This window comes from Mus caroli, unplaced genomic scaffold, assembly GCF_978045245.1.
Source record: "Mus caroli unplaced genomic scaffold, Mus_caroli_1 scaffold_4, whole genome shotgun sequence".
Lineage (NCBI taxonomy): Eukaryota > Metazoa > Chordata > Mammalia > Rodentia > Muridae > Mus > Mus caroli.
In genome coordinates, this window is record NW_028227259.1 from 19,725,143 (window position 1) to 19,740,664 (window position 15,522).

General features: G+C 40.9%; 1 protein-coding gene across 3 annotated transcripts in view; it reads right to left on the minus strand.

The window, feature by feature from the left end:
• Positions 1-525: 525 nt before the first annotated feature.
• Positions 526-15,522, minus strand: part of Abcb4 (ATP binding cassette subfamily B member 4) — a 61,279-nt gene continuing 46,282 nt past the window's right edge. For all 3 annotated transcript variants that reach the window (XM_021162750.2, XM_029478121.1, XM_029478123.1), the window contains 7 exons: positions 15,356-15,456; positions 14,024-14,164; positions 10,425-10,581; positions 9,666-9,863; positions 4,034-4,240; positions 1,302-1,448; positions 526-783 (listed from right to left, as the gene is read on the minus strand). In XM_021162750.2, the coding sequence (XP_021018409.1) occupies positions 577-783; positions 1,302-1,448; positions 4,034-4,240; positions 9,666-9,863; positions 10,425-10,581; positions 14,024-14,164; positions 15,356-15,456 (1,158 nt within the window). In that variant the 3' untranslated portion in view covers positions 526-576. The remainder of the gene's footprint in view (positions 784-1,301; positions 1,449-4,033; positions 4,241-9,665; positions 9,864-10,424; positions 10,582-14,023; positions 14,165-15,355; positions 15,457-15,522) is intronic.

Genomic DNA, 15,522 nt, shown 5'->3' on the forward strand with positions numbered 1-15,522 from the left:
GGGAACGTGAGGGGATGGGAAAGGGCGGTTGGATCTGCTGCTGCACATTCCAAGTATGACAATACCACAATTGAACCCATTAGTGTGTCGGATTGAATGTGTTGATGAAAAAATAAACAATCCATATGGTCATGACAGCCAACACCTTCTATTCCATAGTAGAGGGATTCAGAATGCTAATTTAGTTCTCCTCTGTACTTGGAAACTTGTTCCCATACCATCCTGTCACACGTCTACCTATTTAGAACCATGGGAATGTGTCCTCATTTGGGATTTCTATTCATGCTTCCCATGCATGTCTGGTCTCTCTGAGGGATGCTGACAGCTCAGGGAGAGAGAGAGCCACGCTGTAGTAATTCTTCTGTTTTGTCAAGGAAGGGGTCACATTTGTCCAGGCAGATGTTGCTTCCAGGTTTCTAGTTTCAGATGCTGTAGCACAAAGCATCAAGGCTGAACTTTAAACTGATGTGGAATAAGATAGATCTATATTTTGTAACTCCAATGAGAAACTTCTTTTACACGCTATAAAGTGAAAAACAACTTGAATTTATTTTAAAAATATACTGTAACAAGAGTTCATAAGTTCTGTGTGCCGGCCTGGATGTTGACCATTGAGAAATAGATGCCCTTCTGCGCCAGCAGCTGCTGGTGGGTGCCGTGCTCCTTGACCTTGCCGTTCTCAATCACCACGATCAAGTCTGCGTTCTGGATGGTGGACAGGCGGTGAGCGATCACAATGCAGGTGCGGCCTTCTCTGGCTTTGTCCAGCGCTTCCTGGACAACCTGTTGAAAGCCCAACCAGAGCTTTGTACTGAGAACTGCAGTAGCAAGTCTGATGAATTTCTAAAGCTTTACCATCTGAGTAGCAGCAGCTACCATAATTCCTTTTTCTAATCTCTGTGAACACGGCTGTAGGCATGTGTATTTTACATGGCTACCATTGTGCCCCTCATCGGATTGTTTTGTTTTGTAATTATGACAGAGATGGGCTTCCATGATACAAATGACCCTCAAAACTGTTGAAACTTTCTAGTTAATTGCCAGTATCATCTTCTTAAGTTCCTTTTAAAGGCCCTTTTCAGTCTTTTCATTACAACTAATATATCAAAATTGTGATTTTTTTGCAGCATTTTTCCTTTTGAATGCTGCTTTTATGTTTAGAAATATATATGCATTTTTTTTTTAGAAAAACACATTCTATTACTTCAAAATAATCACATCAAAGTCTAGTGTCTGCCTTTCTCATGTTGGCGTTCCTCATCACTCTTTCTGCTAGGTTAGTAAGACAGGTGGAGACAGACCTTTTCGCTCTCAGTATCCAGAGCTGACGTGGCTTCATCCAGCAGTAGGACCCGAGGCTGTCTGATGAGGGCTCGGGCGATGGCAATCCTCTGCTTCTGGCCCCCAGAGAGCTGCGTCCCCTTATCTCCTACTCTTGTGTTATATTTCTGCAAGTTAGTCATCAATAAAGGTAATACAGTTTTAAGACAGTTGTCTTTACAAGAAAAAAATTAAAATCAATAGATGTTTCTATAATAAGATATTGTTTTCAGTAATGTATTTTCAGTTCCATAGAATATTTGTCTTTAAAACTGAACTAAAATACAGTGCCTGTAGATTTCAGTGGTATTCTGTTACAAGAAATTGAGCTATTTCAAATTCCTGCCATTAACATGAATAGCATTTAATCTGATTTCCGTGGAATCACAGCTTAGACTCACAAAGGGTTTTTTTTTTCAGTTTGAAGTAGTTATTTGATCCATGTAAAAACTAGTTTATTCTCTTTTAATAGCTTAGCAATCAATATCTACTTAAATGTTAATTATAATTATTATCTAAAAACAATATAAAAGAGAAGGAAGGAATGTGGAGATAAGATGGAAGGGGAATTTTTAAAAGAGGAGGTAAATACAGGAAAGAAAACTTTGTATACTTTAGGAGACTGCATTTAGGAAAGCTTTCAGGCTTGGGAAAAGAAAGGATGGCAGATGTATATTTAGATGTATATTTCTTTGCAAAGCTCAGGGTGCTGTGCAACGAGTGAATTCATCTCCTAAGGTCCAGTGTCAATATCAGGTCAAAAGGTGAAAGTTAAAGTCTTCCTGCAGTCGTCACTTCTTGATTCAGTCAGTGCCTAGGTACCAGAGGTTGACTGGGAGACATCACAGAAAAATTTAAAGTCATTTATTTGTGTGACTCACTTTTAATTCCCAGGGGGAGGGAAACAATTAAGCTCTTCTGCCTTGAGTTCTGGAAGCACTCATAAAATGAAGTACCTCTACCTTCACCCTAGTGGAAGTCGTCTTGCCATAATTATATAGGACTCAAGTAATATGAAGCACAGAATGGACCATACACTCGAAGGTAAGTTGTAAAACAACCAGACTCCTTTAAAATAGAGAGCATCTTCCAGACAGGAATGTGTAGACTTTGGGACAGATTTGACATCAGAAGCAAGATGCATGAAAGGAAAATAAATTCACTAAGATTGAAAGTTCTGTTCTGTTAAGCCTCTGCTTAAGAGAAAAAAAAGCCCAAATGATAACTTGAAGAAAAATACATATCATAAAATCCATATCTAAAAGTAATTAGGATAAAAGACTCAAAGCTCAACAGTTAAAAAAAAAAAAAACCTAGAACATTTTACCAAAGAGGTTAAATGACAGGGACTTCACTTTCCCTTTAGGAAATGCATATGAGGACCATTGTGATGTATCTTATATTCCTATCAAACTGTTGCAAATAAAAACCTCATAGCTGGGCTCAAAAGATGGCTCAGTGGTTAAGAGCACTGAAGGCTCTTCCATACGTCATGAGTTCAAATCCTAGCAACCACATGGTGGCTCACAGCCATCTGTAATGAGATCTGATACCCTCTTCTGGTGTGTCTGAAGACAGCTACAGTGTAGCTATAATAAATAAATAAATAATTTTTTTTTTTTTTTACAAAACCTCATAGCCATATTAAATGCTGGAAAGTCTTTAGAACTTGCTGGGAGGGCTATAAGTGGCGGTTACAGGAAGTCTTTTGGTGTACTGTTTTGTAAAACAAACAGACAATTAGGATATGTTTCAATGATTTGCTGCTGAGCATTTATTCCAGAAATATTAGGACCTAGGTTTATGTAAAGTATCAGTATTCAGGAATTTACAACCTCAAATTTAGATTAACTGCCGTAAGCTTCTCTAGGAGACAGGTAACCTGTGGTTTAGCCATGCATGGAATGTCATTCAGCAAATAAGAGGATAGCTGTGCTGGGTGAGAACCTGGCCATGCAAGTTTACATCCTATGTGTATATACTGTCTCTACAATGGCAAGTGATACAAACTGAGAACAGATTAGAGTTGCCAGAGCTGTGGAGACTGAAGTGGGAGGAAGGGGTATATGAATGGAAGGATGGTAGCTCGAGGGATCTTCATGTGATGAACATGCTCTGTATCTTCAGTGTCAGTACAAGAATGTGTACCTTCACTGCAGCTGCATAGAATGCACAGCTGTATGGCAGCTGCCCAGGATACACAGCTGTACTGCAGCTGCCCAGGATGCATAGCTCTACTGCAGCTGTGCAGAAACACACACACACACACACACACACACACACACACACAAGCATGAGTAAACTGGTCTGGATGTCAGCATCCTGAATTACTGTTGTGTTATAGTTCTGAACGAGGTTAATATTAGGGAAGACTAGATAAAGAAAACAAAATCTCTGTATTCCACACAATGATATGTGGATCTATTATATTCTCAAAATCAAAGCATACATTTGTGGGGAAGTAGCATATGGACAGCACCTAACTGAAATGCACATGTAGTCTAGAAACTAGTGTGAGACCTGGGGTAAGGTCTTGCCTCCTTGGTGTCTCATGGCCTGAGGGTGATGAAACATCCTGTCATCAAGGCCAGAGTCTTCTCCCAGATACATCAGCCCCTTAGCTACCAGACTATTGCAAGAACTTTGGGAATAGCTTCAGGGATAAAAATGAGCCTGCCTTGATTTCAGCTGAGAAGTTTGGAGTTTAACTCACTTGGGGCAGCGTCTCGATGAAGGGGTGTATGTTGGCCTCCTTGGCTGCCCTCACAATCTCATCACGAGACACGACCCGGCTGTTGTCTCCATAGGCGATGTTCTCGGCGATGCTACAGTCAAACAGGATGGGTTCCTGGGACACAATGCCCAGTTGAGCTCGGAGCCACTGAACATTGAGTTTCTTTGCTTCTTGACCATCTAGGAGCTTAAAAACAGAAATCCACAAACTATTAAGGTTTTTAAAAAAAGAAAACAATGCTAAATAGCAAGTGGCTGAACTGAGAAAAGGACTGTTAAAGTGTGTACCTGCAGCTGTGAAATGCCAAGCTTCGTGTCTAATGCCAACATGCTGAAGGAGAGCATGGCTAGCAGAGAGACTCTTATGACGAGCCTCTCTTGCTGTGGTCTAGATGGTAAACTGAAACACATTTGGCCATGTCTTTCAACATGTCTTTTGTCTTCATGTGCCCTCCACCAGGCATCTGTGCCATCTGTCTTTAGGAAGTCTGCATCAAATGTGACCCTCAGATCCGCTGTCCCTAGAATAACCTTGACTTTCCTTGCTCTCCTAGGCATACCAGGAAAAGAACGGAACAGATTGGTAATGCAGTGCAGCCCTAGGTTTGAGAAGGTGGTCCCTGTTCCTCTATTCTGTGAAAGCCACTGGCTTTAAACTTCCCCCCATATTTTTGTGCAATGTATTTGCATGCATGAATATATGCATATGATCATGCATGCACGCAAGCATATGTCTACACATGCATGTGCTAGAAGTTGATGTTGGGTATCTCCCTCAATCATTTTTCCACCTTACTTTTTTTGAGCCAGGGTCCCTCCCTGAACCCGAACTCACAAATATAGCTAGATTTGGCTGGCCAGTGAGCACCGGAGGTCTGCTTGTCTCTGCCTCCCTAGTGTGGGATTACAGACAGACACCTCTAGGCCAGACCTTTTAAACTTACTTTTTTATTAAAAATTTTTGCACACAATATATTTTGATCATGTTCTTTTCCTTCCTGGGCTCTTCACAGCCTCCCAATATCCCTAGCTCTCATGCATGATCTCTCTCTCCAAAAGCAAACAAGCAAGAAAAAGATGAAAATCAAAACACACAGCAAGATAAAAACAAAAAAGTATACATGAAAAACTAAAAAAAGTCAACCAAACAAACATGGAGTCTATTTTGTGTTGGCCAAGTATGTCTGGGCATGAGGCAGGTTCTAGGGATTGAACATGGGTCCTTGTGCTTGAACTGCAAGCACTTTGTCCACAGAGCCATCTCTCTAGTCCCAGCTTCTACATGTTGACTATATCAGGTAGAGACAGATCTTGAGGAAGCAGGTATGTGCCATACATCTATGATTAAAGCCAAATGTGACTGGGCTAGAGTTTGAGAGTCAATGTCAGAGAACCCAGAGTTCAAGGTTAGAGGGATTAGGCAAAGCAGAGGGTACTGGGTAAAAATAAGCAGGCACATGCCTGTTTGGAGAGTCTCTGGTTGATTTTGGCATTACTCTTCTCTCTCTGAGAGCTGCCAGTCTTCAGCTTCCCCCTCTTCTCCCTTCTCCCAACACAGGGTAAGAATTTAATGGAAAGCAAAGAAGAAACAAGTGAAAGTAAAGAGCTAGAGGAAGCAGAGCCTTTAGGAGACGGGGTTCTGATGTTAATTTTGTTCCTGTTTTGTTCCTGTTGCTATGAGTGAAGGATGTGGTCTCCTTCCTGCCTCCAGAAGTTAGCTCAGTTTTGGTTTAAAAAGATTTCCTAACCCACAACTCTGGCAGCAGCCCTCTTCTACACTGAAAGCCATGCTAGTACCCGGAACCCCAGGTAAGACATTGCTCATCACCTGAACACTCTCCACCCGCCGGCAGCTGTCTTGTTGGGAGCAAACACATGAGACTTGTCCTAAGTACTGCCATTTTGTTCTTAGACTCCATTTTGAACATAAGGTGAAATTAAGCTCAATTTCCCAGGTTCTAGAGGGGCTGAAGACTTTCCAGATGGCTAGCCTGCTTTCTTCTTCTTCTTCTTTTTTTTTTTCTTATTTTTCCTTTGTTCCACAAAACATAATGATTATTTCTAGCCACAAAAGAACAAATGATCCTGATTGATGAAAAATTGTAACTGTATTCTGGCACAGATGCTTATGGGTTTTGTGATTTTTCTACTTAAAAAGTTACTAAGATGAATATTTGGGGACTTGGTCAGCTCACAAGTCTGTGCTATTGTCCCTGACCTTTAAATTTCTGCTGCCTAATTCAAATAAACATTTTGCTTTGCATGTACTCTTGTGCCCACTTGGGTTGTTTTGGATGTTTAGTCCTAAACAGACTCCAACAGTACTCCCACCACCTCAGCCTCATATCCAGGCCCACAACTTCAGCAGAAGCCCTCAGCTCTACCAAAGGCCAACCTGGGACCCAGAATACCAGAGACCTGAAAACCCAGAGGCCATGCTGGTATCCAAAACCCCTGAAGCTCCCTGTTCTACCCGAGGCAATCCTATTATCTGGAACCCCAGAGGCTATGACAGTTCCCAGAACCATAGAACCACAGATGCAATACTGGCACACAAAATCCCAGAGATCCCACAGGCTGTCAAAAATCCCAGAGATCCCACAGGCTGTCAAAATCCCAGTGGAGACACCCTACTACACCTGAGAGTTTTCCTGTCACCAGAACCACAGGCCACTCAGGCCAGAAGACCAGAGAGGAACCAGAAACCAAGGTTTCAACAAAGATAAACTCAGAAACTGACACCTAAACCTATAATTACCCCTAACCCAGATTCTCATACGCTGGTGTAAGAACACAATTAAGAGCAACTAGAGCAATATGGCACCACTAGAGCCCAGCTATCATACTATAGCAAGTCCTGGATATTCTAACGCAGCTGAAGCACAAGAAAATGACCCTAAAACCAATTTTGTGGAGACGATAGAGGTCTTTAAAGTGGAAATAAATAAACACATCAAAGAAATTCAGGAAAAGCTGGGTGGTGGTGGCACATGCTTTTCATCCCAGCACTTGGGAGCCAGAGGAAGGTGGATCTAAAGTCTTAGTCCAGTCTGGTTTACAGAGTGAGTTCCAGGACAGTCAGGGCTACAAGCAAACAAGTGGAGAAAACGAATAAAATTCTTAAAGAAAGCCAAGAAAAGATGAACAGATGAATGAAATCAGTAAAACTATTCAAGACCTGAGAACTGAAATGGAAGCAACAAGAAAACAGAAACTGAGGGAGATGGAAAATCCAGTTAAGTGAACAGAAACTACAGACATAAGAATCAACAACAGAATCAACACAACAATTCTTTCAGATCTTAAAAGAACATCACTTAACTTCACATGGAAAAAACAAAACAACAACTACAGAAAAAAAAAAAAAAAAAAACAACCCAGGCTAGCTAAAACAATCCTGCCCAATGAAAGAACTTCCACAGGTATCACCATTCCTGATTTTAAGCTGTACTACAGAGCTATAATAAAAACAAACAAACAAACAAACAAACATGGTACTGGCATAAAAACACACCTATGGACACCTTATTTTTTGATAAAGTAACCAGAACCATACAATGAAAAAAAAAAAAAAAGAAGAAAGAAAGAAGGCATCTTCAACAAATGGTTCTGGTCTAACTATATGTCAGTATGTAGAAAATGCAAACAGATCCACATCTATCACCATGCACAAAATTGAAGTCCAAGTGGATCGAAGACCTCAACATAAAACCAGATACACTGAACCTGATAGAAGAGAAAGTGGAAAATAGGCTTGAATGCATGGCACAAGAGACAGTTTCCTGAACAGTACACTAATAGCACAGCCACTAAGATCAACAATAATAAATGGAACCTCATGAAACTGGAAAGGGGAAATAGAAAGATATTTCAGGTGGACTGGCCGTGGTTGGGGACGGGAACAGGAGGGATCAGACATCAGGAAGATGGAGGGAGAGACTTCTGGGAGAGACTACTGAAATTGGGGGATATTTCTAGGTTGAGGTAGAAACCTAGTGCAATGGAAACTCCCAGGAACCTACTAGGGTGAGCCTAGCAAAGACTCTGAGCAATAGTGGGATAATGAGCCTGAAGTGGCCATCTCCTCTAACCAAGCAAGGTTTCCAGTAGAGGGACTGGGGCACCAACCCAACCATAAAACCTTTAACCAACAATTTGTGCTGGGGTAAAGATGGTGCAGAAATTGGGTGAGTGGCCAACCAATGACTGGTCCAGCTTGAGATCTATGCCATGAGAGGAAGCTCAGTCCTGATATTGCCTGGAAGGCCAGGACCCAGAGGCTGGATAGTCCAAAAACCTAGTACTGAAACAAACATGACTGGTCCTCTCCCCAAATTAATGAAATTATTCCTAATGCTGTTGGGTTATACTCATAGATTGGTGCCTAGTCCAATTGTCATCAGAAAGGCTTCATCCAGCAACTGGTGGAAACAGATACAGAAACTCACTGCCATACATTAGGCAGAGCTTGGGACTCCTGTGGAAAAGGGGAAGAAAGCAGTGTAGGAGTCTGAGGTGTCAAGAGCACCGAAAGAAAACCCACAGAATCAATTAACCAAGGCTTGTAGGGGCTCACAGAGATTGAACCAACAATCAGGTTCAATGTTTGCCTGCCTGGGTTTGACCTAGGTCCTCCGTATATATGTGATGGTTGTGTAGTCTCTTAGTCAGGGTTTCTATTCCTGCACAGACATCATGACCAAAAAGCAAGTTGGGGAGAAAAGGGTTTATTCAGCTTATACTTCCATATTGCTGTTCATCACCAAAGAAAGTCAGGACGGGAACTCAAGCAGGTCAGGAAGCAGGAGCTGATGCAGAGGCCATGGAGAGATATTCTTTACTGGCTTGCTTCCCCTGGCTTGCTCAGCCTGCTCTCTTATAGAACCAAGCCTACCAGCCCAGAGATGGCACCACCCACAAGGGGCCCTTCCCCCTTGATCACTAATTGAGAAAATGCTCCACAGCTGGATCTCATGGAGGCATTTCCCCGACTGAAGCTCCTTTCTCTGTGGTAACTCCAGCTGTGTCAAGTTGACACAAAACTAGCCACTACATGTAGCTTGGTCTTCCTTCTTGTGGGACTCCCAACAGTGTGAGCAGGGGCTGCATCTGACTCTTTGCTTGCTTTGCAGATCCTTTTCTTCCACTGGGTTGCCTTGTCCAGCCTCGATATGAGAGATGCCACCTAGTCTTATTGGAACTTGCTATGTCATGTTTGGCTGATATCCCTGGGAGGCCTGGCCTTTTCTGAAGGGAAACTGAGGAGGAGAAGTTTGAGGATAGATAGGAGGTGTGGCGGGGGGTGGGGCTGAGAAGGGAAGGGAAACTGCCTTTGGGATGTAACATAGAATAGATAGATAGATAGATAGATAATATTGGACCAGGACAAAAGGCCCACTGGCTACCAGAGATTAGTCTTATATTGTATTTTTAGTACAATACTTTTTGATATTCTGCCCTAATAGCCTGGTATATTTACTTCATACAGGTGCCAGTTTAGAGTTTACAGGCTGTGGTTATTATATCAGGTAGGGTTTTGGACCTTCTCTTGACCATTAGTTTGATCATCTAAAATACATTCATGAATCAATTCATTAAGAAAATGTGCTCACCACTGATCCAGCCATGGGGTCATAGAAGCGCTCGAGCAGCTGGACCACTGTGCTCTTCCCGCAGCCACTGCTGCCCACCAGGGCCAGCGTCTGGCCCTTCTTCACCTCGAGGCTCAGCCCCTGAAGCACTGGCACGTTGGCCCGGGTGGGATAGTTGAACACGACTTCATTAAATGTCACGCTTCCTTCAAACTTATCCTAAAAGTTTTTTACATTTTTTTAAAATTGACCTCACAGTCATTAGAAATAAAAGTATTATTACAAGGAAACTTTACCAATAATATTGAAACATGAAGTGCCTATTTGGTATAGTGCTTGCACAAGTTCACATGGTTAGCAAGTCCATTATGATAGAGAATAAAGATGTGAGTACTGATTGGACAAAAAGTCACTACAAAGACAGGCTACTGAAACTCAAGTTTCTGATTTGTGCAAACCTAACACTGAGCCAAGGGCTCTGAGGCTTAAGAAAAGCTGCAGCAGTGTCTAAATCTAAATTGCTAACTGTATCATCGTGACTGAATTATATTGCATAGACCTCCATGTAGAAGTGGCTAAGCTATTATCAAAACTGTTTTGTTTCAGTATATCTTCATTTTTCTTTTCTAAAGTTGTGTTAAATTTTTTTAAATGCTAAAAAAGTTGTTGAGATACTAGCCACATAAATATCACAGTGAAGCAAAGTATGTGATCATGTCGTTGTGATAGAAAGAAAACCTTTAGGACAGAGCTCAGCCATCTAGCCTGACAAACACTTACAGGCCACAGCCCTTCTCCACTGTAGCTGTCAATCAGAGGTTGTCTTTCAAACAGGCTGAACAAGTACGCTGCAGACAGCTTGGCTTTTGCATAGTCTGGAGCAAATGAGCTGGCGTGTCCTAGAGCCACTGCGCCAAGCACGATTGCAGAAAAGACCCTGGAGAGAGGTTGAGGGGTTCAAATTAGCTCCACAGTGTTCAAAGTCCAAAGGCAAACTTTTAACTAACATTTACATAGTTTTTCTTCAATTGTCATTTCCCCAAGCCCACATACATTGCTGTGAGATTCCAGTAACTACAGCAACAAGAATTTAGAGGGGAGGCAAGACCCACTGTCTCAGTCTAGTCCTCTGTTCACCTTCTGGCTGTGGGGCGCTCGTTCTGAGTTGGTGTACACCTCCAAAGGTTTTCATTTTCCTGAAATGGCTTACAACTGAATCTGATTTGTATCTCAACTCATTTTAGATGCCAGGTATACCCCTTTTAACATTAAAAAAAATCCCTGAAGCCCAAAGTACCTAAGAGGCTCAATGAGAGGCAGAGCTAGCTATCATTAGTTTAGGGCACTGCATCCCAAGTGTGTGGTTTTGATAGTCCTGTACCACATGTGATAGCAATCTCTGTAATAAATAATTTTTAATAGGTATACATCAACAGATTATTTTATCTAACACATACGGAATATACATTCTTAGCAGTTCATGGAGTTCTTTCTAAAATAGATTAGTCTTAGATCAAAAGAATTGAAATTTTATCTTCCTGATCACAGGGGGAGATGCCAACAACTAAAGACATTTTAGAAATTTTCTAAGTGCCTGGAGACAGAACAAAAACTTTTAAATGAACAGTAGGCTACTTACTGATGAACTGAGAAATGAAGTCAGTCTCCTAAAACAGATGCATTTGGGAACACAGCGTAGTGTTCAGATTCTCATGCAGGCTGCAGAGAACCAATACCAGGAAGAAACTGTATAGCAGTGAGTGCCAACATCAAAAGAAGAAATCTTCAAACTACCTAAAAAATGCACTCCCAGGATGGAGAGATGCAAGAATAAGGGCCTAGGGCATGGCTTAGTGGGGAAAATGGCGTGTTACACAAGCCTGAAGAAGAGAGTAAGACTCCCAAGGCATCCCCTGCCCTCCATACTTGTGTATGTGCTATGGCAAATACATAATTCTCTTTCTCTCTCTCTTTCTCTTTCTCTTCTCTGTCTCTCTCCTCCCCCCTCTTCTTTAATGCACACACATATATACACTACACATTAATAATAATAATAATACACAAACAAAAATTAGAAGATCAGAGCAAAATAAACAAGTACAAAAGATAAGTGAAACAGAGTTAGTCCTTCAATAAAATTAAAAGAAAATAAAAAACCTTGAACTAGATTGGCCAGGAACAAAAAAAGACCTGTATAAATAAAATCAGAGTTGAAAACTACAAGTCAATCTCACTTTTCATAGCTACAAAAATAAGTAAATAACATTGGGATAAACTTTACCAAAGAATGGAAAGCCATTAAAAATAATGATTTTAGAAATTGAAGAGAATAAGAAAAGGAAAATTCTTCCTTCTTCATGCTACGCCCTGGTCGAGTCAACTGGACAAGCCGAGAGGCTTAAAAGTCACTCATGAGGCAAAAGAGTTTCAAAGAAGCTCTCCTCCTGGAGTCTAGCGTTCCCTACCCATACAGTAACTTTTCATTCCCGAGTTCCATTCCCGAGTTAGTCTAATGTATGGATCCACGTGCTCTCTTTCAATATTTTCCTATCATAAGTGCCTTTTAAGATTGAATTCTGACATAGCTAAACCAGTGTTCCAACAGTCCTAGTTCGTCCTTAGCGAGACCTTGGGCTTGGATTTCAGTACTGCCCCTGGTATTACACTAAAAGTTAGGTCACTGCCCTTCACAGGAATCTACCATCACCTAGGAAGAAAGAAGTTTCTGATCGTAGGGGAAACCAGAATAGATGCTTAGTATTTATAGCGGAATTACACCTATTTACAGGAATTTACTATGGTTTAGGAAACAGATCGGGCTGTGGTTTTAGAGTATTGTATTATTCATGAGATGGTTAGCTAGAACGGAACTCCCTAGTTAGAACCATGACTTGGGTGTGAAAGCCCTTGCCCTAGGAGTGAAAAGTTCTCACACCTGGCTTCTATGACTATAGCTGACCTTAGATAGAGCTGACTTTGTCTCAGTTATTTTACTGCCCAGTTCCTTCCGATCTTTGTGTTTTCATTCCTCTGTTCTGTGTAAGAGTCATTAAGCATCTGGTTACCTCATTTGTACCTTGCGGGTATGTCACCCAACTTCTTTATTGTCTTCTGTATAAAAAGTCTGAAGCTCGAATTGTAAAATTACATTCAGATTCTACACACGAACTCTCCTGTGTGTGTCTGTTTGTCACTCGCTCATCCATGCTTTGCCCACCCGCGATGAGAGACCCCGTTCCACGCAGACACAGGGACCCAGAGGGTCTGCAGCATCTTCATGAATTGGAAGTATGTTGTGCAATGTTCATATTACTCAAAGCAATCTAAAGATTTAATGCACCCAGTCTCCACCAAAATACTAATGCTATTATCTACAGAACTATAAAAAATGTTTAAAATCTTATGAAATCAGACACAGAAAACTAGAATATAATCTTGAGCAAAAGAACTAAAGCTGAGGACATCATTATACTTGGGTTTTAAAAAAACATATATTTATTTATTTTATGTATGTGAGTACACTGTCACTGTCTTTGGACACACCAGAGGAGGGCATCAGATCCCATTACAGATGGTTGTGAGCCACCTTGTGGTTGCTGGGAATTGAACTCAGGACCTCTGGAAGAGCAGTCAGTGCTCTTAACCACTGAGCTATCTCTCCAGCCCATAATACTTGGTTTTAAGACAAACTACTGAGCCTCAGTAACTAAGATAGCATTGTACTGGCATAAATACAAACACACAAACCAAGCGAATACAACAGACATCTTGGAAATAAACCCATGTATCTGTATCTAATGGCTTTTCAACAAAACAAAACAAAACAAAATAAAACAAAACAAAACCCCCTCCAACAATAGACACTAGCAAAGGGCAGCCCCATAATAAATAATGCAGGCAACACTGGGTGTACATATGTAAGACAGACACTCGACCCCTGACTCTTGACAGTTAGGGAAAAGAATAGATTTGCCAGACTTTAGGCAGACTTCTCATCCCATTGTCAGGGCCATGGTTTGGTTATAGAAATTTAATCCCACCCTGATTTGACTCCACTATCTCTAACAACTTCCTAATTGCATTTAAACAGTTTTCTCTGCTTACTTCTGTCCTGAAAAGGTTCACATACACCTTCATGCTTTGCAGTCAATGTCACAAGCTTGGTGAACTTTAGACCACTGGGATGATGAAACTGCTTGGTGTGGTGACAAGATCAGATTTCTGTGCCTACCAGGATAACAGCTCCAGGAGACTGAACTCCTTGATCTGTTCTTTGCATGGTTGATCCCCCCACCCCATGGCACACTTTTGCATAAGCCTATTAAAACCCTATTATAGGATTAGTATAAATTAATCCTAGTATTTTTAAAGCTACTTACAGAATGACATCTTTGAAGCGCATATGTCCATTCACAATTAGGTAAGAACCAAATCGAAAACAGCCAGCATAAGAAAAATACATGAATGCTTGGGAGATGCTAAAAGTGATGCCGTAGATGTGTGCCTTCCGCACCGAATTCCTGGAAAGCAAATCATTTATTCAAATTAATACTCATAGACATTATTCAGCTTCTTTTACCCTGTGTCTAGCTGAAAGAACTGGCTTAGCCTGTTCTAGCCTAGCCTGGCCAACCTGAGTTAAACTCCTGCCTTAAAAGATAATAGGTTAAGTAGGAAATTCAGTGGATTTCTGACTTACACAATGGAATAGTTCTATAATGAAAAGTTGTTTGGGGAATTAAATGCAGTAAACACCATGAATAGCCATCATAGTACCTATCATGTCATGTAGGTTCAAATGATAAGTGGTATTGACATTATTTAATAATTCATATATTCACACCATATTGTGAAATGATTGTGTCAAAATACTAGGATAGCATTGAAATTATCTGAACACCATATATTATTACAGGTCCCGAAACAACTATAGTCACATGTTAAGACTCATTTTAGTTTCACAGAAGTTGGATAATTGATGTTTGTATAAATACACAGCCAAGGTTCTCCAAGCCAGATCCTGCTTGGAGGATCTAGCTTTTTGTTTTACATTATTTCTAATTTAGAACTGTGGCTATACTTTATTAGATTTCTAAATTCATCCACAGTAATTTACTTATTCTCAAAGCAGGAGGTATTTGGCAAAGAAATGCATTGTATTGTTGATTTGGGTGGCATGGTGGTGTGTGTGCTTGTGTGCACTTGCGTACTGTGAGCCTGGTGCTATGCTGACTTGGGAGGTATCACTTGCATACTGTCAAATACTGTGACTACAATGCCACACTTAACAGTATGAAACCGTTTTCAGTCTTTAAATTATGATCACATGAATAATGTTTTCAGCTTTTCATTCTCTAGAGTTCTAAATTTTCCATAAAGTAATGGGAAAATGCTATACCCTTAAGTCAACCTACATACTAAAGAAAACAAAACTGTAGACAGCTCTTTCAGAGAATGCTCATCCTGAGTCACCCAGCTGGGTTACACTGCAATGACTGGGTTGTCATACAGCTCTCTGTACCTCTTGGCCCTCAGAGACCTCATCTTACTGTGTTCACAATAGAAATGAAATTGAGTCCTGGGACTTGATGAGATAATTATCGGACAAGGGTCATTATCATTGTTCCGAGCAGACATGTCTAAATGCTCTCAGGGAACGGCAGCACAGCCCTGGGGAAGCAGCAGGTATGTAGCAATCGTATGTATATTACCTGTAAGGTCCATGCAATTTTTCAACATACATTGACTCAAATTTTCTTTCTTGGGTCAAGGATACAACAGTTCGAATATTTTCTATTGCCTCTGTTGCAATCTATAACAGAAAGATCTTCATTAGAAGTGTTACTTTTATTTCTGAAGTGAAAAATAACTGTCAGGT